Source organism: Sceloporus occidentalis, unplaced genomic scaffold, assembly GCF_023333645.1.
Source record: "Sceloporus occidentalis isolate IW3139 unplaced genomic scaffold, rSceOcc1.0.p SCAF_7, whole genome shotgun sequence".
Classification (NCBI taxonomy): domain Eukaryota; kingdom Metazoa; phylum Chordata; class Lepidosauria; order Squamata; family Phrynosomatidae; genus Sceloporus; species Sceloporus occidentalis.
The window spans coordinates 80,420,543-80,447,916 of NW_028316987.1; the positions used below are offsets into that span (position 1 = coordinate 80,420,543).

At 41.1% G+C, this 27,374-nt stretch overlaps 1 protein-coding gene across 2 annotated transcripts in view; it reads right to left on the reverse strand.

Moving 5' to 3' along the window:
* LOC149310016 (partitioning defective 3 homolog) overlaps positions 1-27,374 on the reverse strand; it is a 654,223-nt gene that overhangs the window by 258,636 nt on the left and 368,213 nt on the right. For both annotated transcript variants that reach the window (XM_089533491.1, XM_089533492.1), the window contains exons 10-12: positions 24,244-24,383; positions 12,425-12,553; positions 4,765-4,803 (exon numbers count right to left, since the gene is read on the reverse strand). In XM_089533491.1, coding sequence (XP_089389617.1) covers positions 4,765-4,803; positions 12,425-12,553; positions 24,244-24,383 — 308 coding nt within the window. The remainder of the gene's footprint in view (positions 1-4,764; positions 4,804-12,424; positions 12,554-24,243; positions 24,384-27,374) is intronic.

The following is a 27,374-nucleotide window of genomic DNA, read 5'->3' on the forward strand; positions in this document are numbered from 1 at the left end:
ATCAATTATATACCTCAATGGATCCAAAAAAAATGACAACCCTATGAAAAAGATCCTGAATCAGCCATGTAGCTACAATGTCACGACTATGCTCCATCAACTGATCCTAAATGCCACCTTGGGAGCAGTCATAACAAAGGACAGAATTATGCAGTGCTAACAAGTGAGACGCTGAAGGATGATCTGTCCAAGTCCTCTCCTCCCAGTGAGTTGTGCTGTGACAAGCAGAAGCAAGGACCCATATGAGGTTTTGTCACAACTCCTGTTTGACTGGCCCACAGTATAAGAGAGAGAGCAAGTCCAAAGCTTTGGCAACAACCAAATAATAAAAAGTCTTCATAGGATTCTTTCATGCTATGTAATTACAGCACTATGATTCCACTTTAACTGCCCAACCTTGGAATTGCAGTTTTGGGAAGGGAATTTAGACTTCTCAGCCAGAGATTTCTACTGCTTCACCAAACTAGAAACCCCAGGCTTCCACAGGATGGACCCATGACAATTAAAGTAGAATCCCAGCACTTTAACTATTTACTTGGAAAGGGCCCCCAGTCACAATATGGCCTATATATATTATCCCTCCATGGGCCTTAAACAGCATCAGGATGCCATGGGGAATTAACAATCTGTCACTGAGCAAAAGAAAAGAAAGATCTACACTATGTGCAAGGTGAGATCTGTGGGGAGAGCTAAAACACAGCCATGGGGAGATTGCCATGTGTCATTTGCGGTAAGTGAATCTCTCTTTCTCTCTCTCGCTTTTCTTCCCCCCTCACACAGAGCCATACAAACACATGCACATCCTTTAAGAACAATGGACCTCAATGCAAGAAGCCAAAATTGTGCCTTTTTCTCTTCCACTATTGCATATCCCCAAAGGTGCACACTCAAAAACACTAAGTATGCTGAGGAAAAAAAATCCAAGCCCCCACAGGTGAAGCTGAGAGACAGGTCAGAAACAGTTTGGGGAGAAAGAAAACACAGAGAGAAAGGGAAAAACTCAAAATGCACAGTAGTATCAGCTCAGCTCTATTGACTTTTCAGAAGAAGGACAAAGGTTAATTGGCAGATGTTCCTCGTTTCATAATTAACAATTTATTTCTATGCAATGTAACAAGATTAAGATAATTACCCTCAGAAACAGAAATGTAATGACAAATTACCAGTCCTCATACTGCGGTGTCTCCCCTTCATATCAAAATAATCACCACAGTTTATCAGAAGGTGCAACTGTTTCATTTTGGATAAGAGAGTATAAAAGAGAGATTCTGAACTGCTACATGGGTATGTAGAGAGATCTTGTAGCCCCTTTTAGACTAATTATATTAAAAAAAGCTGGCAGCATGAGCTTTCATAGACTTAAGTCTACTTCCTCAGATGCATTACTTAAGACTTCAAAAATTCATGCTGCTAACTTCTTTCTTTAGTTAATTTCAAAGGTGCTACAAGATCTCTCTACATACGGATCTACAGACTAACATGGCTATATCTATGAACTTTGCCACATGGATAGTCCATGAAGACAAGTTTTGAAAGGATAGAAGGAGGTTTCTGCACTTATCTAGAATGATTCAGTAGCCAACTGAATCCTAGCTGAGGCAGTATTCTATCAAGAGAATAACTTATTTTATATGCTGGTATAGTTTTGGTATAGAAATATTAAGTATTTCCATGAATCAGGTCACTAGCAGCATACTGACACATGGCTTTAGTGCAGGATACGAATCCAGGGCTCCCTACCTTCTGATTCTGGTCCAGTCTTCTAATTCTGTAATGACAAGTATTAGGCAGACTGGTTCACATTTTTTCATAGTTTGGGAGCAAACAAGAACTAGAACACTAGCTGTGTTGTTTACTAGTTGTGTACAGGAAGAGAGAAATGTAATGTTGACTGTAGGCAAAAAGACAAGCAAGTGAATAGCCAAAATAGAGAATGGTGGAGTAGTGGCTTTTCCTGTGCTGACTAGCAGCTTCTATTCAGGGATGAATCTACTGCACATTGTCAGTATTTTCAATAGCTCCTTCAGCATTCTGACCCAAATGCAGAACAGACTCATTGCCCCTCTGATATTGAAGCCACCAGATGACAGTGGATGTTTCCAGTATGGAGTTCTTCAGACAGTACATGACTAGCACTCTGTGATCACCTGAATCTCAAGATCAGAAACACTCTGCTTTGTTTCTACAAAAATTTCCCCTCAAACAATGTACGCACATTCCAGTGTAAGAAATGAGGTCTCTTGGTACTTCTATCCTGCAGCAGAATGGCTGCAAACATGCTGCAGAAGATAAAACCATTCAGTATTGATTTATTTCAAAACCCCATCAAACAGAACAGCATCACTGTCTATGAAGTTGGTAGATGAAGCATACAAGAGAGAGGGAGAGATGCTTGGCATTACTAACAGATGTCAGTGGTACTGACTGATATTCACCATGGATAGCCATGCTACCAATGTTCCACAGAGCCTCAATAACATCAATGAAATGCTAGTGAAGCCCTAGAAAAATCATATGTTCTTGCAATGCAGACTCTTCATTGAGAAAAATGCTTCTGAAGACAATACAACAAGTAACCATTCTGTAATTATTAAATGGTGGAAGAATGACTGCTTGAAAAAAAAGTTCAGAGTAAAATTGCAAGGGGAATGCTTTGTTCTACTAGCTAGCTATTTGGAGTTCCCAACAACAGGCACTTTTATCCTGTACTGCAAATATTTGTGATAGCCTGTGCTTCAAAATTGGAAGAACCTAATTTTGTTTTAGTGATTCGCCAATCTCCTGCAATTCTCCCAGCATCCTTATTGCTACTGTCTTTGCTTAGTTTTCTTCTGCTGTCAAACCCATGACAGCAACACTCACCGAATTCACCACTAACAGCACAAGAGAGACCAGAAAGGCTGCTGCCAAAGAAGAAAAACAAAACAAAACAAATAAAATGCAGAAGCAGGAAGAGTAAGAAACTGAAGGAACTGACAACAAGAGACAGGAAAGCTAGAAGGGGAATGATGCAGAACCAAGCAGAGTGGAGAAAGGCAGCCAAGTCAACCTGTGAAACACTCAAGTCCATGCTATGCTTTTCTGCTGAAAAAAATTGATATACAAAAGATATTAAGGAGAGAGACAGAAACAAAAAATAAAAGAAATATACCCAATCATCTCTGTCACCATATTCATGTCATACAAAAGGCATCATGCACACCTTCAGAGAAAATATTTGCAATTTTTGCACTACACTGAAGAATATGTGATCCTGTTTATGATAATATATTTGTATATCTTATTTTATTTATATTGTTGGGCAGCTTGCTAGTACTTGACACATCTGCAAAGCAGAGAAAATATCCACTATTTCATGATAAGAGTACAAGCACAACACCTAGATTCCTCAATAATGTCAGAGAAGCTTGGCTCATAAGTGCAAAACAATCAAATTTATCACAGAGAAAATCCATTTCACATGGGTTTTAGTCTGACTTGGCCTAACTCTCTTGAGCATACTTATTACTATTAATTCCCCCTTGCCACACAAAATAGACCCTCTCATTTTATCCTGCCAGCATTCCAATTATGGAGTAGAGCAAGATACAAGAACTTAGATACAAGATACAAGAAATAAGGAAAAAATCAGAATGGGTGGCACATTTCGCCGTACCATTAGGTACAGTGAAAGAGCTACCTCAGGCAACTGATTTGGATTGTCATAAAAGGGCATCAAATTATTAGATATTTAATCCATTATTGTTATAACTTTGCTGACAAGGAGAAGAAAGAGGTGTATTTTCTAACTCAGGGATCAAAATAACTTGGTTGCTCTTGAGTACCATACATACTGTAACCAGGTGTGTGTGTGTTGATACTGACTGTACATCGTTCAGGAAAATGTTTTGCTCAAAATCTTGCACCTTTCTAAATGAGCACCACTACCTCATCCTTTAGCCTTCCTTGAAAAAGCCTTGCAAAGGAGCCTGGTCAGACAGGTTTAAAAATCCCTAGAAAGGGTGCCATTGTAGAAAAGATATCTCTATAAGAAGACGCTTTGGAATACTGCTTAAAACAGTTAAAATACTGTTGGGCATGATTTTATACGAGATGAAACATGATGGAACATTGCATGCAAAGTCAAGAGAACATTTGGAGGACTGTAAGACAAACACCAAATAAACAAACAAAAAGCCTTCATGCTTTAAGTTACTCGTATAATAAACAATTTATAATGTTCTTTAATCAGAAATATGTTCTGAAGAGCTCGTCAATGTATTTGAATGTAGAACCTGCTATTCTGAAGTAAATTAAGAGTATTTACTTCATGTATTTCTTCTTAAGCTACACTAGAGCTGTTTTTAAAACAGGTTATAGTAAGAAAAAAGTTAACAGCTTTGAGAGTGGCAATGTCAGATTATTTTGCTGTTGTCTGAGAGCACTGTCATAAACTAGCTGAATTCTGGGAACTAAATATCTTTATTTTTCTTAAACCCAATTTGTGAGTGTCTTCATCAATGTGCATGTATGCTCCAGTTAGAGGCACAAATTTATCACTCCTCATATATGGTAAAGTACACCAGGCAACTTGAAGGCACATACATACATGCAAATGTGAAATAAGTGAAGGAATAATTTAAGATGCAATTTAAGGCTGGAGAGAGCCCCCTACAGCATCTATCATGAATGGAAGTATATACCTAAAAACTTCATTTGATGGAGCAGTGCAACATTCAAAAATCACCACCACTCTGCATGATATGTCAATGACAAAACTCTTACCGTTTCCTTTGGAATTTGTGACTGGCTTTGTTCAGCATTCTAAAAGAAGTGGGGGGAAAATAAAATAAGAACAAGGCTAAAAAAGACATTTCTATATCTATTTTAGAAAGAGTAAGACAAGTGATTTGATACTCAAATGGTGTATAGGATCAAGAATGTCAGAATATGTGGTTCTCCTAAAGAGAAATCTTCTGCTAGCAATGTCAGTCATATAGTTATATATACACAAAAACCATAATGAAAAGTTCCAACACCTACAGGAGAGCCTTCTCTGGCTTGGACCTTTAATACAAACTGACAAAGAACCCCACCTAGTTTCCATACATATGGCTACAACAACAGACACAGCTTTAGAAGAAATGGAGGGAGGTCTGACTTCCCCACCTTTGACTATCACCACCAGTGCCTGAAGCACTAGAGAGGAGGCAGTAGAAGAAGAAAAGAGGGAACTTTCACTTTATTTGCTGCTGAATGAGGAAGAATGATTAGGAGAGCTACCAGTCTAATGATGATCCAGCCAATATAGAAAAAGAGGAGACAGAGTCTGTTGATAAGAATGCTGCTGAGAAGATTGCAGACAGTTAAAACACCAAGTAACCAGCAAGGTGGCAAGGCAAGTCACTGCATGGTAGGGGTCCAGGGAAAACTCCAGCTGCACTCAGTTTGTAGTGAATCATTGCAACTGCTCTCTCTCTCTCTCTCTCTCTCACACACACACACACACACACACACACAGGGAGGGAGGGAGCTCCTGAAAGTTACCACTTTCATCTCTCAGGGCCTAGAATCAGCAAACACACAATCAATAAAAAGATTTGAAAATAGCATGAAAAAGGGACCCATGATTGCTTTCAATCCCTGATTACTAGGCTCTGGGAAAACAGTTTCCTTTTAAATGAGGGAAGGGAATGCATGAAGAGCCTGGAGGGCAGTGTCGTGGGTGGTGGTAGTGGTATTATTTGCCCCAGAGAGCACTGTAATGGAGAAGTTCCTCCATCAGATGTTGTTCATGGCAGAGAAAACTGGAATGTTTGGGGACCATATCTAGCAATGATGATTTAACTGATGATTTTCTCTAAGGGTTCCCAATGCCACATGTAACTGCTGATCCAAATTGAAACTGGGACTGCAGGCACTCCTATATTGACCAAGTGGCTGTCTCAGGCTGCATCCACATAGGCTTTCCTACTGACCTGCATACTGATTTGCTAGTTTCTCTGCTTTCCAACTCAGCTCTTTTCATTTCAATTTTCCCATCCAGCCCCTCCCCCCCCCCAGCAATAGTTATTAGCCTTCCATCTCAGACACTGTGGTACTGCTGTCCCAACACAAAATGACTCCAATTTAAGAGGAGTGAAGATTGTCAAGTGGGTTTGCTTTAATGATGGTTCAGCTCTCATGTGCCTGAGAAAAGGTTTATATAAGACATCCATACATTAAGCATGTTGCCTTCTGGGCTTCTCAGCATTCACTCACCTTTCCCAAAAATAGTGTGGGATTATCCAGTCACCCACTGAAGTAAAGTAAGAACATTTGGGAGGATACTAGAATTGGCCTTTCAATTCTCTCTCTCTGCTCAAGAGGTGAAGGGATTTCAAATTTTCTTCAATTGGCATTTATTCACCTCTTGTCACAGAAGTGTGGGCAAGACAGGATGACTTGGTTAACCCTCAAACACCTTTCAATGGATATCTTAGGCATTTCTTTAGCGGTGATCATTTTGGGATGATGGAGAGGATGAATTCCTTTATAAGGTATTGTGTCACCCCTTTTGCTTTGGAGATCACTGTGATATTAAATTTGGGATTACATTTTCTGTGCTTGCGGCAATATTCACTAGCTCAATAAAGATGTGGCTTGATCTCCCTCCTTACTGTTGTGTCAAGTCTTTTTCTTAGGTAAGGGGCAATTTATTTGTGTATGTGTGTGTGTGTGTGCATGCGCGTGCACGTGTGTGTGTGTGTGTGCATGCACATGCATATGCACTTGCGTATATGTGTTTGATGAAAACTGAGCAAATATTACAGCAAACAAGATCCCTTTCTATCACACTCACCACATTATACATTTTTATATTTCTTGCCAACCAAGAGATGTTAGCATTCTTCAGACCAAACACAACAGCTCTCCTATGAGACGGGCAGTTTTAATTAATCTCCTGCATGTAGACAAAGGCAACTAACACTTGTCAAGGGGGAATAACTTGCTAGAACCACTGCAGTTGACAAAGATAGAAAACAGAGCGAAGAAATCTTTATTCCTTAAATAAAAAGGGGAAAGAGATTTCATTTTTGGCACAATAAAACATATACAATGCCAATCATTTCCTAATCCTCAGTCTTACGCAAAATTGTGCAGCTTTCTCATGACCTCTTCTAAAATATTGGCCACTTGGGCTGAAATGAATACAGCTGTAGGTTGGCAAAATGTTTAGGGAGAAAAGGAAGAATTGGTCCTGGAAATATGCCTGAGTTTATTAACTAACGCCACACTGGAATCATTTTTGTTTCAGTCACACAATTTGGGTCAAGTGTTTCTGAAGAGAATGGAGTTTAAGTGTGCATTGCATCTTCCAACTATTACTGAATAGAACACTAAAGACTTTGACTATATGCAGTAAAGCTCTGCTTGACACAGAACTTCACACCATGTCACACAACATATATGAGTCTTCCTATTGGATGGTATTAGGACTGATTCTGCTATTAGGAACAGCAATGCAACAATTTGGGCAACAGAAGCTGGAATGCAGAACTGGAAGCCCTCTTCCTATTTCTCCTGAGTCCTACGGACTTTCAGTACTCAATGTGACCTGAGTACTCCCTAGGAGTGGCAGAGGTCACTACCCTATTGGCAGGTATTGAGGTAAGATTCAGCTATGAGACCATACATGAACGGAGGGGGATGCCTTTTTCTTCTTCACATTAAATAGAACAAATTCTTGGACTAGGCTTGGATCAAACCATGGTCTGTGTCTCCCTGCCTTAAAAGGACAGACAAGTAGAGAATTTGGAGAAAAAAATGACGTAGTATTGTCCCATACTACAGGATGGCCTTGCCTAAAATCAAGTGCTTAAAACCATTTCTGCATGTTTTAAGAAAATGGCCATTATTTGCTTTTGCACCTGTGCAATGGTTATTTTACAATGGCTGTTATTTGCTAACAACTGTAATTAATAACTGTTACAATCGCATGGTTTTTTAAAAAAAATGTTATATTGTTTTAGAGTGTGATGTACTTAAAGTGTTTGCCTGAAAGACATGAAACCGTGGTTCCAAACAAATTATAATGAAATTAACTGGCATGTTGATACCACTGTTGTCTACAACTTCAGCTTCCAAAATGCATAACTTTCCTGGCTAGATGTGGAAAACATCACATGCAAAGAGAGAAAGGGAGGGACTGGAAGAAATGATCCTTTATATTCAGAGTCCAATCCTTAAGCTGAACACAGGTTTTAATGAGGAAATACTCCAAGATAATTTGTTCTATGAATGACTGATCAGATCATTTAGGTAAGAGAAAGAATTCTTATTTTATTGGTTTCTCTATACTAGCAGAAAAAAGAGAGATAGAGCTGCTTGTAGATGATAATTAAAATCCTAAGCCATGAAAACAAACACTTCACTCTTTTATCCCTAATTCATTGTACCTATCTACATTAAATGTGGATGTTGTTAATGTTTAATACAAAGATCCTCTGTCATTACAGATAAAGTTTTATCAGTGATAAAACTGGGAAGTTAAGACCTACTCAGGAGAGGTTATCATCCAGGTTAATTAACTAGCTTTTATGGATAAAATAATCATTAAAAATTAGTTAGTAAATGTTTAGTTCTATGCAGAATACCATAAAAATTACAGCCAAATACCTAACATAAATTTGAATAAGAGCTTTTTTGGCTAAGAATAATAATACAAGTAGGCTGGATATCAAAGGCCTGGTCCATTCAATAAGACATTAATTCTTTCCATTATATATGTTCCCTGACTTCTGAAAATACACAGCAACGTATTCTGGAACTATCAAGAACTTGCTGGGGCTGCAGGATAAATCTGTCCATTTGAGGAACATCTATTATAGTAGTTGTGTTGTGTACCACATACTGTTTACATCAACAGTATTCTCAATAGTAGTTTCTATGGCACAATGAACAGGTAAAACAATTTTTCAATCCGTCACACAGCCACTATATATCACTGCATAATTACTATTCTCACCTGTTTCTCAACTGATTTTTAAAATGAAATACACCACCTAAAATCTCCAAGTTTGCTTAGAGAGAAAACTGGATTATGGACTAGATTGTTTCTTTTGGACTTCTGTTTTATAATGCCCTCATAGCCTTGTATTTTGTTCAAAGCAAGTGGTAGATATCTTAGCAGCAACCAGTTTTGCATTTCTACAGATGGGGGTCCATAATTTTCTATTAACCCCAGCAGCATTGTTAGATGTTATGTGGTGTGCCTACCAGAAATACATTCTGGAAATACAGAAGTGGTCATGTTAGTCTCTTGCAGCATAAAATGAGAAAGGGAAGAGGAGAAGAAAAGAAATGTGTCAGTACCTGTAAGGTTAAATGCTTTTTATTCTAGCATGAATTTTCATGAATATAAACCTATTAAGGTCTCAGATATAAAGCATATTTATACAGTTGTAGGAATGGAATAAAATGTAACAGAATCCAGAAAGATGCAAATCATGTCCTTTGTCCTAAATTTTCAAAGGGATGGGTGAGGTGATACAAGTCTTTCAGATCTTTATGGTGGTCAGTTAGTGTTATTGTGTGAAAGCAATAAATGTGCTTGCCAAAAGTCAGATTCCCTGACCAAAAACCAGTTAGTCTTAAATGTGCTGCCTCATTTTTGCCTCTCCCTGCTTCCTCCTGTTTATTCTCTTTTTGAGACACCTGCAGCACTTCATTTGACAACAGATCATAGTGGTAAATGGAATCCAAATGCCTCTGGCTTAATCCTGAAAAACTACAAGCCCAAAAAGTCTCAAGTAGCTGTGGGATAACAGTGCTGAGAAAAGCAGTTAACAAACTGAAGATTTCCCATCTTCTCAACAAACAGAATATACTTCTCCCACTATTCATCACAATTCTGAGTTTTAGATCCCATCATACCAAGCAAGGATTTACATCCCTAGCTGCAACAATGAAGAGGGGCAGTCAGCAGATCTACTGCAAAAGTGGACAGCAAACCCATTCTTGATTTCATGGTAGCTCCTTTTGAAGATGGATACTGATTCTTGGAGGGGACTAGTTCAAACACAGGGACAGTTCATGTACAACTCAGAAGAGTGGTTGCAGGGGGTCAGACTTCTTCTCCTGTTCCCTTATCTGTTGGAGTTCCCCAGGGCTCTGTTCTGGGTCCCCTTCTGTTTTCTCTCTACACACTGTCCTTAGGAAAACTCATCAGCTCTTTTGGCTTTTCCTACCATCTGTATGCCGATGACACCCAGCTGTATCTTTCTGCCCCTGACCTTTCTCCAAGGCTTGAACAGCAAGTCTCGTCTTGCCTTACAGCTGTCTCACAGTGGATGCGCCATCGGCGTTTGAAGCTCAACATGTCCAAGACGGAGCTTCTTGTCTTTCCTCCTAAGCCCACCCTTCAACACTCATTTTCTGTCTCTGTGGACAACATTTCCATTCAACCAGTCCAGCAAGCCCGAAGTCTTGGCTTTATCTTTGACTCTTCTCTGTTGTGTATCCCTCAGATCCAGACCACAGCCAAGGCTTGTAGATTCTTTTTGTACAATATTGCCAAAATCCGACCTTATCTCTCCGCCTCTTCTGCCAAGATCCTGGTCCATGCCCTAGTGATCTCACGACTCGATTACTGTAATGTCCTCCTGGCTGGACTTCCTCTTTCTCACCTCCGTCCTTTAATCTCTGCCCGGCATTCAGCTGCACGCATTATCACTTCCACCCACCACTCTGACCACATCTCTCCTGTGTTGGCATCCCTTCACTGGCTCCCTCTCCCTTTCCGCATTCAGTATAAGCTCCTGCTGTCGACATTCAAAGCCCTCCATGGACTGGCCCCTCCTTACTTATCAGACCTTCTTTCTCCTCACCTTCCCACTCGGGCCCTCCGTTCTGGTAGTCAAGGGTTCCTGTCTCAGCCCAGGATTTCCTCTGCCCCATCCCGGATTCGCCCCTTTTCACTTGCTGCCCCTCACTCCTGGAACCTTCTTCCTCCACAAGCAAGAGCCATCACTTCTTTAACCAGCTTCAAAACAGAGTTGAAAACCATCCTGTTCAGAGAAGCCTTCCCAGACATCGCATAATTGTCGCTTACTATCTGATGTTCTGTTGTTGACTGTTTATTGATCCATTTCCTGTATTGCTATGTACTGTATATGTATTATCCTACTTGTGAGTATGTATTTTCCCTGGATAATGATTAACTATCCATTATGAAGCCAAGCCCTCCCTCCAGTCCATCTGCCTTGGTCCAGGCCTCGGAGGTAGAGAGGAACTGCTGGACCTCTTACCCTTTCCCGTCACCACTCCCTTCTCCTTCTGTGTCATGTCTTTTTAGATTGTAAGCCTGAGGGCAGGGAACCGTCTAACTAAAAAAAATTGCATGTACAGCGCTGTGTAAATTTACAGCGCTTCATAAATAAAGGTTAATAATAATAATAAGAAGAAGAAGAAGAAGAAGAAGAATCAATTTTCTACCCTGGTGGCATGGGATCTACCAGCTGCTCCTGACATCCAATGCACCAGTGAGAAATGAAAGCAGCTGGTTTCTTTGTGGTATCAGGAAGAAATTCTGAGGGAAATATTATGTGATTTGTTTTATGGAAGAGCATTAGGAGATGAACAAGTCCAAATCCCTGGCCAAAGAACATGAACTTTAGTTGCATCATTGTTCAAAGCCTTGGAGCACACAAACTGGGATAATGGTTTGATCCAGCAGATTTATGTGTTCAACAACAGCTGCATCTACACCGCTGCTCTTAACAAAAAACAAAAACAAAAACAAAAAAACCTTACCTGGCTTAGACAATAATTGTGGAACCTTTGGTGCCCATTTTGTGGAACAGTTTGTCTAAATACAATGATAGCTTTCATTTCAGTTAAATTATACAAAAGGCATTATCTGAATCACCTTGCTAAATTAATAACAGTGGGGTGTCTTTGCCACCTGGGGATAGCTGTTGTATTAAAAACAAGTGTTTTATGCCCATACAAGTTCCTCTTTTCTAAAACATAGTATTTGTGCATCTTGCTTTCGATTAATTTAAAAGAGTCAGAGGGAGGGGGAGGGGGAGAGAGAGAGAGAGAGAGAGAGAGAGAGAGAGAGAGAGAGAGAATGACAAACAGCAAGCTTTCCAACAGGGACACACAAGTGCAAAAGACATAGAATAATCCAGTTGTCTGTAGGCATTGAAGCAAGGTCCATGCAACAGCTTATAATTTGTATTCACTACCGCCTGTGATTTGAAAGCATTAGTTCACACATTAAGGTGGAAATCCAGTTCAAAGACTGCTGTTAAAAAGAAATATCCCTGGGAAATATAATAGAAGCTTATTTTCCTGTGTTCCATTCCTGGCCACACATGTCTTAACAGCAGGTCTTCAGACTATTTGCTCATATCTGTCTAAAATGCCACTGCCACTTAGAAAAGCAAAATAAAATACACACCAATTCCCTTGGATGGAATGTTTCTTCTTGGCGTAAAATGAGAAGGTTTACTGTTCCTCCCATTTTGGTGCTTCTCAGCAGGGAAACAACTTCTTCTTGGGTTTTCCCAGTTAAATCCACACCATTGACCTGTAACAGAGGGAGGGGAAAAATATTTTAAATCATATTGCAAACACCTATGATAGATCATCTAGAAACTTTCACAAGAAGTAGATGACAACTTTTGTCTAAGCAAGAATCCTGCATTTGAGGATGCAATTCTAGCCACATTTTATTTGAAAACAAGTCCAGTTGAAATCAGTTTGACTTAAACATGGATATGATCAAGCTGCAGCTGAAATTATTATTTCCATGGTGGTAGTGAGGATGCTTCTCTAGTTGCACATCTCACTAAACACATAGGCAAAAGTCATGGTCAACAGTAGGGAGGCTGAAGTCCACCCAGCCCAGCTCAGCACAAAGAAAACCCACTGACTGCACACACAATCCCCAGGAGCACAGCTAAAATACATTCTTTGGTCTATGTATCTCAGACAAAATGGTAACTATAAGCATTTGGAAGTTTTCACACATTTTGGGGTTTTTGATGAAAAAAATATATACCTTTTTAAAAAGGAAATGAGGGGTCTGGGATCTTTGGGTAACTGGAGGGGGGCTTCAGGAGGTCACAAAAGTGAGGCCCGGGGATTACATGTTGTCAGTGGGTTGCACTTTCCCCATGCCTGTTTGAGAGTATGGGTTCTACTGATACATAAAACCAATGACTGCACTTTATCCAGGGTCACACAGCAGTGGCAACAGAAGGACAAAATCTGTTGGCTTTGAGCAACTTATTTCTCCAATGCTTTGCCTCTTTCATAGCTGTTACCCCCCTCCCCCCCCCCCACAAAACCCCATATTTCACACATATACCAAAAAAAAGTGGATGCCACAGTGGATGCTTTGAGGTGCCAGAGTTCCTTCAGAAGGCAGATGTGGGTGTCTGGCTTGCCACTGCCTCTGCTACTGCCTACGCCATTTTTAATAGGGGCTTACAAGCCTCACCAAATGTTTGCTGTCTTGTGAACCTTGCAGTCCCTATTAAAAATGGCATAGTGCAGCAATGGAGGTGGCAGCAAAAAATAAAAAAAAGGGTGAATAATAAAATTCACAAAAGTCAAACCCCTAAATATGGAGGGCCGGCTGCATTTACCACCAGCATATGATAAGAACAAATGGTCTCTAAAAGTTATTACAGGCAGACTTTATCTCTGAGGCAGACAGCAAAAAATACAGGCTACTGGGGAAAGACAGTTCCTAGCACTACTATCTCATCTTTTTCTCTTTAACAGATTTATTTGTTGATAAAGGAGGGAAAAGACAGAACAAATGAAAGACTACCACAGTTGGACCCCTGTAAAAATTCTGCACACAAGGAAGGGTGATTGCTCAATAAAAGCATCATCTGGAAGAAACCACAATGCCCTGCAGTATTTTCCCAAACAGAAAAAGAAAATAGAGCATTTTTGAAAATTTGTGTCTGCACTATGTCTCTGTTTGTGTCTGCTCTATGTCTCTGATTTTCTGCCTAGGCTGCCCAAATACTCTGACAAACTTTGGGTACTATTCACCTTGAAGAGAACTGACCATTTGTTGCTCTGCTAATAACCAAAGAGGCTAAGGTCTATTTTTAAAGGAATAGCCATGTGCAAAACTTAAAAATCGGGATTTTACTACCCACTGGAACCCAGACAATGCTGAAAACCATTCCTAAGGTAACAAAACCCTTAGATACAAACAAGAGAGGGGGAGCATCTTAATTATAAAAACAAAACAAAAACCCTCTCAAATTCTCCAGTAATTGTCTGATGCCAAGACAGCTGTGCTTGTTTTTCTACAACATTTCAAAGTACAACAAGGAGCATGCAAAGCCTTGGAGCATATAGTTAGTTCCAACACATTGCTGACTGGCATAGGAAAAATGACCTGGCTTGATGGAAAACATCAGTAGGCTTTTCATATGCAATGAGAGGTCAGGCTGGCCAGTCAGTAGCAAGGCACAAAGGAACTCTGAGTAAACTTAAGCCAGCAGAAATGAATGGAATGTGCCCCATAAAAAGCTAAAGGAAATGGCTGAAGAAGAAAGAAAATCCGAGGCTTTTATCTCTGAGAAATCATTGAGGACATGTGATGTCCCAGGAGACTGGGGAAGAAGCAGATATGGATGTCTGTTGCTGCTGCTGTTGCAGATGAAGAAGGTCTAGAAGATTATAGTTACCTCAGTTTCAGTGCTCAACAAGCTTTCACAACAGCAATTAGACAACAAATCATGTTAGAATAAGCTGATTTATGTCTTGGGACAGGTGAGAAGCAAGAAGACAAAAGAAAAAAGAAATGCCAATGAAATAAGTATCATCAGTAAAAGTGATGACAATATTCAGCTTTATGAATTAGAGGGGATAAAGACCAGCAGAGGTTAGTGCAGACCAGCATGCAACTAACGGATGAGACTCCTGTTGCTGCTGTGTGCCTTAAAATCAATTCTGACTTACAGTGACCCTATGACAAACCTATCACAGAGTATTCTTGGCAAGATTTGTTCAGAGAGGGTTTGCCTTTGCCTTTCGCTGAGGCTCTGAGAGCATGACCAGTGATTACTCGTTTTCATAACCCAGCAAAGATTGAAACTCTGGTCTCAAGTCATAGTCTAATGCTGAAACAACTATACCACTGTGGCTGTTTGATGAGGCTATACTAATCAGGTTAATGTTAATTTTCTCTACCCTACCTAACTTATCAGTATCATCAGCTCTGCTACTTTTGATATGAATTTTGAAAGGTGGATCAGCTTGTGAAGTCGAAGGCTTTCATGGCGGGCATCCATAGTTTTTGTGGGTTTTTTGGGCTATGTGGCCATGTTCTAGAAGAGTTTCTTCCTGCTGGCGAAACATCAGGAAGAAACTCTTCTAGAACATGGCTACATAGCCCCCCCCCCAAAAAAAAAACCAAAAAAAAAAAAAAACTGTGGACCAGCTTCTGTCTTCACCAGGACTTTCACATTTATCATCAAATAGAAAGGTCCCTTCCACCACCATATTGCTATGGTGCCTTTCATATCGAGTTAGTTACTGCAGCATCTGGAAGCCTGACAAGTAGAGAAGGGTTCACTTGGTGCTCCCGAGTGATATTTGCAACTCCCACTTATCATATTGTTCAGTACCCCTGCCCCCAGCTCTACTTCTTCTTCCTTTACCAACCACCATATAATGACACCAGAACCCTTCTTGGCCTCCCCTGACAGTATCTGCCCCATTGGCTCTCATTCTATGAGCTTTAGAGTTAGACAAGTGCATCAAAACAGGATAAAGGATAAAGAAACCAATGGAATAAATCAGAGGTGGGGAACTTTTGATTCTCCAGATGTGCTACAACTCTTATCTCTGTCACCCAGTGTGATCAATAGTAGGGGACTCTGGGAATTGTAGTCTAAAACATCTAGAGGGTCACAATTTCCCCACTCCTGGAATAGTGGAAAAGTCATAGTCTAATGCTACATATACATTTATGTAAAAATACATATAGTTGGGTGGGGGCATTTATGCTCTTCACCAAGGATATTTTACAAAAAGAGAATTTTTTGTGTTAAAAAAAGAAGTAAAACAGTCAGGCAAATAGCTTTTAAGGGATTGTGTCAGAGATGATATAAAGGATCTTTTTTAAAAAGCAGTGATCGTTCTGTTGTGTAGGGATACTGTGGGAATGTAACATCTCCATCATGAAAGGCTTTAAGGAGACTAAATGAGTGCATCAAGTAAAAAAAAAACATGGTAGAGAATTCCATGCTTCTGGGAAAGGGTGTTACGAAGAATAACTCCCATGGTTCATTTCAGCCTTCAATTTTCCAAGTGCTGGTAATGATGTCATGAAAGCATCATGAATTTGTAGTGCAAATGGTATGAGATGAGTGCATTAGGGACTACCAGGGGTATTTTTTCCCTTGTACATTTTAAGGCAAAGTGGCAGAGTCTTTGGAGCAGTACAAAATCTATACTGAAAATACAAAGAAAATGTGTAAATGGGTTTGCCACTTTGTGCTTAAACATTCTCAAACATAACAAAGAGGAGGAGGCTGCTATTTCTTATCCCTCCTTAGAAATTACTGAGGCAATGGTGCATAGAAGAGTTAAAACACAAGAAGTTTGCTTACTATGAAAAAGGGCTTTGTGTGAAATTAATTATGATAATGTTCTTAGCCCACACACAGCCTTTTAGCACCATGTTTTTCCTGTGCCTCCCTTATCCTACTACAATGACACCATAAATTAGATTTCATAAACATTTTTCCTTAAGCTTCTATCATTCTGTGAGGAAAGGGGGGGGGGGCGTGGAGAATAACAGATACATCAGTGTAAGTACCTAACACGTATCATTTTTCTATTTGGGTTTAGGGTAAGAATGTTCTTCAAATATGCTAATAAGTATCAGGGAGCATCATTGAGAAAACTATCACATAGTTTCCAGAGAGATAGCCTTTTTGATCTGATGGCACAAAAATTATAGTGTTATGAGCATCAGAAAGATTAAGCTTTTGCATTCCTTTATGTCTGATATTTTGCAACCATTTGTATATTTAACAGACCCCATTCGTAGCAGAAACTATCTGGATATAATAGCCCTCTAAAAATGAAACAACATATAACACTTGTTCCCAAAAGGGGGGGCAGGACCCCAGGGGGCATAAGAGTTGCTCAGGAGGTGAGGGTGGACATGGGACTTGGTGGCCCTGATCCCTCCTCTTCCTACACATTTTAATGTGTAAAATGTACATATTTATGTGATAAATAGAGTTAATGTTGAGTTCATTTAAATAAAACTATTTTAATCTGAACAATGTTATTTCTTTAAAACATGAATATACATGAATGTGCAAATGAAAATACACACACTCAAGAAAACATTTTTATTCACGTATTATGAATTCATATACGTTGTGGGGGGGTGACGTCCACATGTAGATGTAAAAGGGGTCACAAGGGTAAAAAAATCTGTGAACAACTGACATATAAGAGCCTCCAGATTAGATGACTGTAATATGATACATGTGGAGCTTCCTTGTGAGACCTCTTGGATTTTCCAGCTAGTTAAAATATAGCTGCTAGACAGCTAACCAGGAATGGATATTGCCTGTGAGGGCGTCGCCATAATAAAACGCAAAGCCACATGTGGAGGAAAGGCCACAACTTTATTAACGCAAGCATCAGCAAAAGGTAGGGTTGGCCAAAAGCATGAGTTCTGGATCATCTTACAACCCACCGTTGTAGGATAAATGGCATGTCATATAAAGCAAGGCATCGAGATGAGCTAGGGGCTAGATTAACGCCCTCTCGTATTCATGCAACCCGCAGATTGCATTTAACTAAAGTCCCTAGTCACCGGGAAGCGGTGTCACGTTATGGCCCCCGCAATGACCACAATGTATGCCCTCATCGTTCCCATGTCCCATAGGGACTCCCAATACAGTGCTGTGCAACCTTCTAGATCATGCCTACCCGATCCAGAACCTCTGCTGCCCCCACAAAGGCCGTTCCGAAGGAATGCCACCGCCAACCCTACCCCGAACGCAACACCCACCGGGTTCAGAGAAGCTGCCAAGCCGGCCTGATCCATGCAAAAAAATTAAGTCCAAATCGGCTGAAGCTGCAAACATATCAACGTGTTCAACCTAGTGGATGTACATTGTAGAAACGCATAATGTCCACCAATGAAAAGCCAGGTTCAACCTCAACACTGTCAGAGTGGAAACCAGTAATCGCAGTCATCCGCCTGGGCAGCAGCTCAGCCTAAAACCGCAATGATAGTGCTCGATCCAAACCTGAAAATGAAAGAACTGAACAATGTGCAAAACAGCAAACAAAACAGCACAAAGATCCAGTGATCAAACATGCCAAGAGAAAGGTAAGGGATAGGAGCACCCACACGAACCAGGTGAACCAACAACAGCTCAAGCATGGCTATTTAGGAGCAGGGCCAGCTCCCCCGCTGTGCAGAGAGGAAAAGCAAGGAATCTGCGAGGCCAGAAATTTGGGAAGGGTTAAAGGGCAGGACAGCCTAGCATGAGGACCTCTGCAAGAGGCACAAAGGTGATCAAATTTGCATTGCATGCGAGAACACTTGCCAACATTGAAATCTCGGCAAACAAGGCCCGGACTATCGGAAGGAGCAGAGCAAGTGGAAGATGCAGGCGGCATGGCCTGACTTCTAACTTTCAATAGCCAAATGTCGGAATGAAGGTGATCCCATCGCTCTCTAGAATTCTGGGAAGCATGCTAGCAGAATGCCATATCATAAGCGATGGCTGCTGCCTCGCCGGCAAACTCTCTGGCCTTAAGGACATGCAGCAAATGGCTGTCGAGCTGCCAAGCCCGTTCAGGGAAGACCATGGAAACCACAGCCCTAAAAACGGTGAAACCCTCTAGCCAATTGTCAAAATTGTGGTCAACTGGAGGGGAAAAGGGGGCCTTCTTTTTTCCCTTGGACGAGGTAACCATCAAAGCTGCTTGACCTGTCAGAGGAACCAAACCAAAGACATCAACAAAACAGCCTCTGAGAATCAGCTTCCTGGTTTTGTGAGGTAGATGAGAGCCAGGAGGGCACGCTCCAGGTGCGCAAACTGGAAACCCTTGTGCTTCCTGGTTGACCCAACCCCCCTGAAGATCGGGTCGCCAGTTACGATGCTTGATGGCCCAGCACGGCAGGCCTGGAGCCAAGGCATGCTCAACCCAAAAGCAATCTCTGCCAGAAGGTAAAGGTGAGTTAACAGCATTGAAAGCATCTTGAGCAGCTTGTGAGGATCAAGCCCATCGGTGTCTTTTCTTGGCTCTGTGACCTTTCTTGCGCCGTCTACATCTGTTGTCACCATCAACGTTGCCGAACACCTCGCTGTCCGAACTGGAAGATGACGACGTCAAACTGGAGCTGGATGACGACAAGTCAACAGAATGCTTCGCTGCCACAGGGGTCTTGTCACGGTCTGCCGAAGGTACTTGGCTGGAAGATGAGGCTCCAGGAGATCTGGCAACTGTCGGAAGTGAAGGAGATTCTGGATCACTTAGCTGGCAAGGTGAAGTGGCTTTTGCTATCAGCTCAGCAATGGAACATGACAGCTCTGACATTGCCGATTGAGACAAACAATGAACAGCTGGCGATGGCCCAACACGTGAAGATCCTGATGTAGAAACAATTCTGGAACTTGAGCCCAACGTAGTATCAGAGGAGGAAGTGGCATTAAAATTCAAGGCCGGCATATGCTGAAGTCCCCCAGATTGACCAGACGTAATTTGCGTAGCTACTGCCGAGGATGTCTTTTTACACCCCGCTTTGTTGGGCATGATGAATAAACAGTCAGCAAATGCCAGTTAGAAAGAGCAAATAACAAAACAGGTGGCTGAGAGAGTGTGACCAGGCTGAAAAATTTTTGAACAGAGAACAGCAAGCAAGCCCAACACAGGGTGTCCTTGGGCAAGCCACACACTCTCCAAAACCAAAAGCCCTATCCAAATACAGGAGGGGAGGGAAAACAGCCAAAACTACTCACTAGCTGGGCCCCATGGCAGGGAGCCCAGCCCAAAATGGCGGCCGCCGCACTCTCTATCCCCCAAGACCACAGTAAGGGGGGGAGGGGAAGGAAGCCCCCACCTGTCTGGAGGGGGCAAGCCCCTTGTGCTTGCCTCCCCGAAACCCAGCTCTGCTCAGCAGCAGAGCCAAGCAGAAATAGCACCGAGCAGGACACCGCATGGCCTATATATAGGCCTATTCCAAAGGTGGGGGCCAAGAGGGGAGTCACCCTGCTCCCAGGAACAGACAGCCAATCAGCTGCCCTGGAGGACCGGGGCGACCACAGAGAGGGACTATCCACCTCCTAAAGCGTCGCTCAGGAGGCGGAAGTCCCTCCTTTTCCCCCCTCGGCCGCCCAATTGGAGGCCAGCGTGCCCCAGCAAAGCATGCTGGGGCATGCCAGACCTCCGTGGCGCCAGGCACCCGGCGGCAACGCTGCCTGCCCAGTGAGTCGGGCGGCAGCCTTTGGCATCACATCTTGCCAATTCAAAAGCACCCATACTGATTCTTGGTCCATCTTATTAACAATTCAGGTTGCTAGTGTTTAACAGTAAAGCCATTTGGACTGTGGCACCTAAAGCATCACCTGCCTCAATATCAAACCATCTTTATATTAACATCTTCTTACAAGCCTTAATTTTAGCTGAAGTGGATGGTAGTACATTACAGAGCCCCCTCAAGTCTGTGGCTGTAGAATACTGTCCCAAGAAGCACTCCCCCTTTTAATTCTCCAAAACACTTAATAATTTCACTAACTCTGAAATGGTTTTATATGCTGCTTCTATCCACTGTGTACACTTTATGTTGTGTCCTCTTTTTATAGACTGAATTCTACTTTTGTTGAAATGTAAGCTTTACTGGGGGCAGAATACTGAAGAACAGGATATAAATTCAACGAGAAAGAAAGAAATTAGGTGTTGTGATCCCAAAATAAAAAGAAAATTGGGGTTAAATAAAGAAATTTGATGCTGCCTTACACAGCATCTTTCTTGATGCTACAATGCAAAAATGAACTATATGGCAGAATACAACTACACATCTTCTTGTGCTTTATAGCAGGCAATTGTCTATTCACACAGAGAAGTGGAATGGTAATGATGGCTAGTTTTAGATCATACATAAAAGACAGAGCCTGGAAAAGTTACTGCATGGATACACCTCCCAGAATTGAGCTGACATGAAGATTCTAACAGTGATACTCCAAAAAGTAAATTTTTCTAAGGCCCAGTACATACCACCAAAAAACGGTGGCCTACTGGCAACCTATTTTCCTATGGAGGGAAGCAGCAGCCACCAACAGCGCAGCTTCCCTCCGGAGTAAAAAGAATCTGGTATTTCCAGGTTCTTTTTACAGTGCCAGAGTGATGTCACGAGTGTTCCACTGGCGCACTCATGATATAAGCGACGCACGGTGCCATGCGGACAGTGCGCAGAGCTTACATCACAATGGCAGCCACCGTGTACACAGGACGCCGTCATTAATGCGCCACCACTCCATACTAGGGTTAGGGACCGTGTGGTTAGTGCTCGGTCCCTAACCCTAAAATCGGCGCCAGCACAGCACATTTGGGCAGTCTGTACCACACCTAAGTTTGCTTAAAGGGTCACTAGAACAAAGTGGTTAAAGTTTGTACAATCCTCTTTAGGATAGGAATCCTAAAAGAAGGGCTGTTCTTACTAGTTGAATTCAGAAGAAGTGGAATTGCTGGGAAGGAAAGGAGTTGCAGTTGCCATAGATAAAGATTAGATTCTTTTCACACTGAACAAGGACTTTAAGGATTGCATCTAAGGTTGCTATACAGCATATGTTGAATCCTGCAATCAAATCTTGCACTAACACCTCAACTGATGAATATGTGTTCAATTTACTACATACTGTAATTTGTTGTATGGCTGTTGTCGTGCTGGCCAATTGGCCGTAATAAAGTTATAATAAAGTATGGCTGTTGTTGTTTAAGGAATAGAGTTAGATTGCAATTATGTTTGCAGTACTCATTTGTAATTTGTCCTACTAAACCAAGGGAGAGGTACACTTGCTAAGTTCAGTAAAATCAGTAACTGGGTATGATTACCAAAAAAAAAAAAACCCTACAAAAATCCTGAAGCAATTATGATCTCATTTCCCCAGATCTGGAGATGGGTTCTTCTACAGCTGAAAGGGAAATAACTTATTTTGAATTAACCATTGAGCACCACTCCCTGCTTCCTCTTCCTTTCATTGTTTAGGTTCTGTTCTCTCTTATTTCTCATTTGCTCAGTTTCTCATTTCTGCATTGCAATTCCTTATCTATACATTCCAAAAGGATTGCCATACACTCCTCTTTTGTTTTGACTGCATATGTATCCCCACAAGGAAAACTTGGATGGAGTTAAAGCAGAGAACAACTTACTAAATGAAAGGTAGAAACTTTTCAAAGTATACTGTAACTATCTTACATCAAACCATTTATAAACCAATTAAATTCCAAAATAAGCATCAAAGAAATTCAAATAAGTTTAATACACATCTGCAAGCTGTGTAAGAAACCCAAGCATCCCTCATAACATTATCATTTAATAAAAACAATTCTAATAACAACATCCTGCAGCCTTCGATTTCCCCCATCACCATTTTAGTAGATAGGATTAAGAGGTTTCTGTATTTTTATTCTTTCACAGCCTTATAGTACATCCAAGTTATTACTTCTCAGTCAAAAGATTAAAATAAATGCAACCATTCACTTAAGTTCATGACCACAATGTTACCTACAGACATTTCCCACAGGACCCCTACTCCTTGAATTTTGGTATTTATGCAACAGTTGGCAACCAGTATTGTGTAGCAGTTTGAGTATTGAGCTAGGACTCCAGGAGACCAGGATTCAAGTCCCCACTCAGCCACAGAAAGCCATGGGGTAACTTTGGGCAAGTCACACTCTCTCCACCTAAGAGGAAGGCAATGAAGAACCTCCTCTGAATAAATCTTGCCAAGAAAGCCCTATGACAGTGTTATCCTATATCAGAGTTGACTTAAATGTGCATAACAACATCAGGAAGGAGATATAATTGTGAGCATGTTCACAAGAAATTATACAGATTACCCAAACCTGAGAAAAATCTATGGCGGGTTACAGACCACCCTCAAGCGGCCGTTTTCCCGCCGCCATCATTCGCTGCTGAGGGAAGCCCCAGCGGCCAGGCCGCGAGGCTTCCCGGCGCAGCAAAAAAGGAGCGCTGAAATGGCGCTCCTTTTCAAAACGCGGAAGTGGCGCCACGAAGGGTGAAGTGCGCCCTCGCGGCGTCACTTCCGCCGCGACACGTCTGGATGCTATGCATCCAAGACGTCAAAATGGCAGTGCCCATGTGGATGGGCACTGCCATTAAGGACATGCTCCGCGCGTACTAGGAAGAAGGGCCGTGAGAAGGTAAGACCCTTCCTAACCCTAATACGGCCCTTCCTAACCCTAGTACGCACAGAGCGTGTACTTTATGGCAGTCTGTAACCCGCTTCTGTGTCTTTCTGGGGGAAAAAAAGGGCAAAGAATCTGCCCTTTAAAAAAATATACCCAACTATTGCCATTATAATTATTGTTCTCAGTGTTGTCACATAGTTGGGAATATCAGTGGAGTGGTAAATCTGCTCTGAGTTTAAAGGGATTATCCCGGGGGGGGGGGGGGGTGGGGTGGGGTGGGGGGGGTGTGTGAACTTCTTTGAGGGAATTTTAACAGGTCTGTTCACATTAAAACCCAGAGTGCATTTACTGACCCACAGACATGGAAGCCATCAACTACCAATTTTTGTTACACATTTTTAGATACCATTACATGGGGAAGAATATTTTCCCAGTCCTGAGAAAAGAGCGGGCTATAAATAAATAAATAAAATATTTTCCAGAAGCAAATAGGCTTGTACAGCAAGAAAGATCTTTTAATCCCAAATAAACTGTTATGCCACACTCTTCATTTTGTCACTGTTATTATTGCCACGCAGCATCCACCAAAATGTGAACTCTTTTTTAAAAAAACACCGTACTTTCAAATGGAAATGGATGCTTTTTCTGCACAGTAAGTGAAGCTGCTGCCTGGTATATTGTGTTTACCAATACTGTTATTCAAAAGACAATGCCAGGAAAAACTGGCAGCAGAATGGAAAAAGAATAACTAAAATGCTATGCAATTCATGTGAAAGGAAGCTGCCTGCTCAAAGGACTCATAGAAGCCAAAACAGCATTGCAGCATTTCATCACCTCAATGAGCCGGTCTCCAGCCTTTAATCTTCCATCTTGAATAGCTGCACCTCTTGGAAGGATGTTTTTCACATAAATTGGAGCTGAACCGCCAATGGGAACATCTCTTGAAGTGATGCTAAATCCTAGGCCTTCTGTACCTGCATGAATGATTTAAAAGTATAAGTTTCTCACTGCTGGCCTGTACATGATGTCTTAAAAGAAATTTGATTCCTATCATGACACTTGCACATACAGTTACTTGCTTTTCTTCCTTTCCTTCAATGTTTAACACACAGATAGAAAAAGCGATAAATGAATCCCACCCCTGCAAGTGAGCATTTAAATCAGACATTACAGACAAACACATAAAGATCTCCAGCTATTAACTGGATATACAGTTTGGGTTTCTTACAACTTGTTTCTTTTCTTACAACCCCTACCTTTAAGTATATTATATTTGACTGCCAAGTCCCAATAGATACAACAAAATATAACAAAACAGACCTGAAGTTAAAATACTAATATTTCTTTCCCCAGTAACTGCTTACTAGTTCATCCTGGTTCAGCCTTTGATGGCAATACCATGGTGTCCTGGTAATCTAAACAGACTGCCTATCCACCAGCAGACTTGATTTTGATTTGCTTATTTTCCTACCTATTTTCACAGTTTCTTTACTAAGGGGCTAGTTCTGGCTTTGGTATTGGGTAGAAATATCCAAATGCAAACACATCATCTTAATTATATGTTCCCCACTGATTCCAGTTTACATGTACGTAGATATGCATCCCAAGCAGTTAAAATTTGTACAGCTCCATTGCAAATCTCATAAGGACAACCTTTTCACTAGCCCACTAGCCACTTTACAAGACAGACAAACAGACATACGGTAGGTTTCAGACTGGAATCTTTTGCATCCCATGTGAAGACAGTGCAGGTTCATTCAGGGAACTTGTGAAGGCTTATGATGCTCTTTCTCACTGGACTAAGATCTTTCCCAAAAGATGAAATATGACTGGTATTGAACTATGAGCAGAGCAAACTGTTATCTATTTTTATATTTTACCATACTACATCACTTTTTATTGTTGTGAATTGTACTTGTATATTGTATTGGGTGGTAATCCTGCCTCGAGAGGTGGGAAAATATAAATAAATTTATTTATTTATTATTAAACTAAATAATGCCCCTTTTTTCGTGATCAACAGTCTGTTTCTGGTAATTAGAATATTAAAAAAATAGTAACCATAGAAGATTGAATTACAGGTCTACTGGGAAATAAAAAGAGAAATGCTAGGATACGGTTACTCCACAATGAAATTCCTTGACTTAAATTTCAGCAGTTCCCAGTGTATTTTGAAAGTAGCATTAAAACTTCTTCTGTCTCTGCAGGACTACTTTTTTATGTTTGAAATTCATAGTATTGATAAATGTTGTTCTGTTACAGCAACAGGAGAGGTTTTTATACAATTTGTGAAATATTTTGAGAGCTGCAGTGCAGGTGAAGTAAATATAAATCAAGGAACCATAATGTACAACAAGAATATCAAAACACTCATATCTTAGCACCTTCTCCTAGGAGATTATTGGCTTCAAAGCGGCTGCACACAGGGCAAGACCAGGAGTCCACTGGATGAGGGACAGATGGTCAGCAGCATTGGTAAAATGAGGCTGTAGGTCTCGTACTGGAAGCCTAGGGTCAGATGGGCTGTGAGACCGAGTTGTAGAGGGATTCCTAGGTGAGTATCCTAGGGCCAACATGGAGGAGCCTGTACCACAGGACACTGGCCTTCATCTGTCCTCTTGGAAACCTGTCCCACTGTATTGGAACCTTAGAGGCTGCTGTTGGCCTGTGAGAGGACCCCTACTAAGGGGAGAAGAACTAGGGGACGGTGTGGATTCTCATCTCAAAGACTGGTGGGGGGCTGTGAAGTAACAGCCACCAGGAGTCTGTGATTTGTGTTAAAAGAATAAAGTTGGTTAAAGCAGCAAATAAAGCTAAGAGGGAAACTAAGAGGGAAAGCAGCTCATGAGAGTTGCTTTAACTATGCTCCTGCCCTCCTCATTCAAGCCTACAAGAGGCATTTCAGCAAATTATATAGTCCTCTATCACCATCAACACACATAGATAATAACTGCATCTGTAATGTTCCTTGCAAGACTAAGTCTACCAGGATTTAATTAATATCACATTGCAAAGGAAAATGCAAAGGCAAAGCCTAGAGAAAATAACATTGGATCTCCAGTTTCAAAGACAGCCTAAGCTAGTAGACACAGCTCATTTTTAATTCATCTTGCCAACCACTATAGTTCACATTTTTATCTCTTCCATTAATATTATAAATTGACAATTATAAAGCACCAAACATTTTCTAAGTATTGTACAGGTATGAAATGACAAGACAATAACAAAAAATAAATAAAGAAGGCATGCTTGGCATTTGAAAGGCAGCATTGTGTAGTGGTTTGAGTGCTGGACCTGGACTCTGGGAGGCCAGCATTCAAATCTCCACTTGGTTATAGAAATCCACTGGGTGATTTTGGGCAAGTCACACACTCTCAGCTTGAGGAAGGCAAAGGCAAACCCCCTCTGAACAAATCTTGCCAAGAAAAAAACATGCTATGTTTATCTTACGGTTGTCGTAAGTCAGAAATGACCTGAAAGCAAACAATTACCATTTCTTTTGCACATTTTTAATAATTTTTGAAAGGGACACCACATGCCCTGGTTTTCTGAGGAAAGCTCCTAATCTGAACTTGCCCTCTATTTGCTTGTACAAATTCACTTAAAAGATAAAAAAAATGTAGAAAAGTAAAGCAAGGGCTTTGAGGTGGCCCACTAGCATTTAGCATATAGAAAACAGGCTGAGCAGAAAATCTTCTATTCTACAATAAGATATTTTGTCCTCCTATTTAAATGACAGATTTTTTAAAAAGCATTTTAATCTCTACATATATGCTAGCACATGGAAATGTTATGCAAATCTGTCCTGCCTCTGTGTTAGCTTTAAAACAACTTTTCGGTCAGTTCTCTCAAGAATCTGTACCAAAAATATTAGATAGATCAATGTTATCAACAACACGCAACAGATGTCATTGTTCAAGTCATAGTCAGAGATCCCATTTTGCATCCCACCTCTCCAAAATACA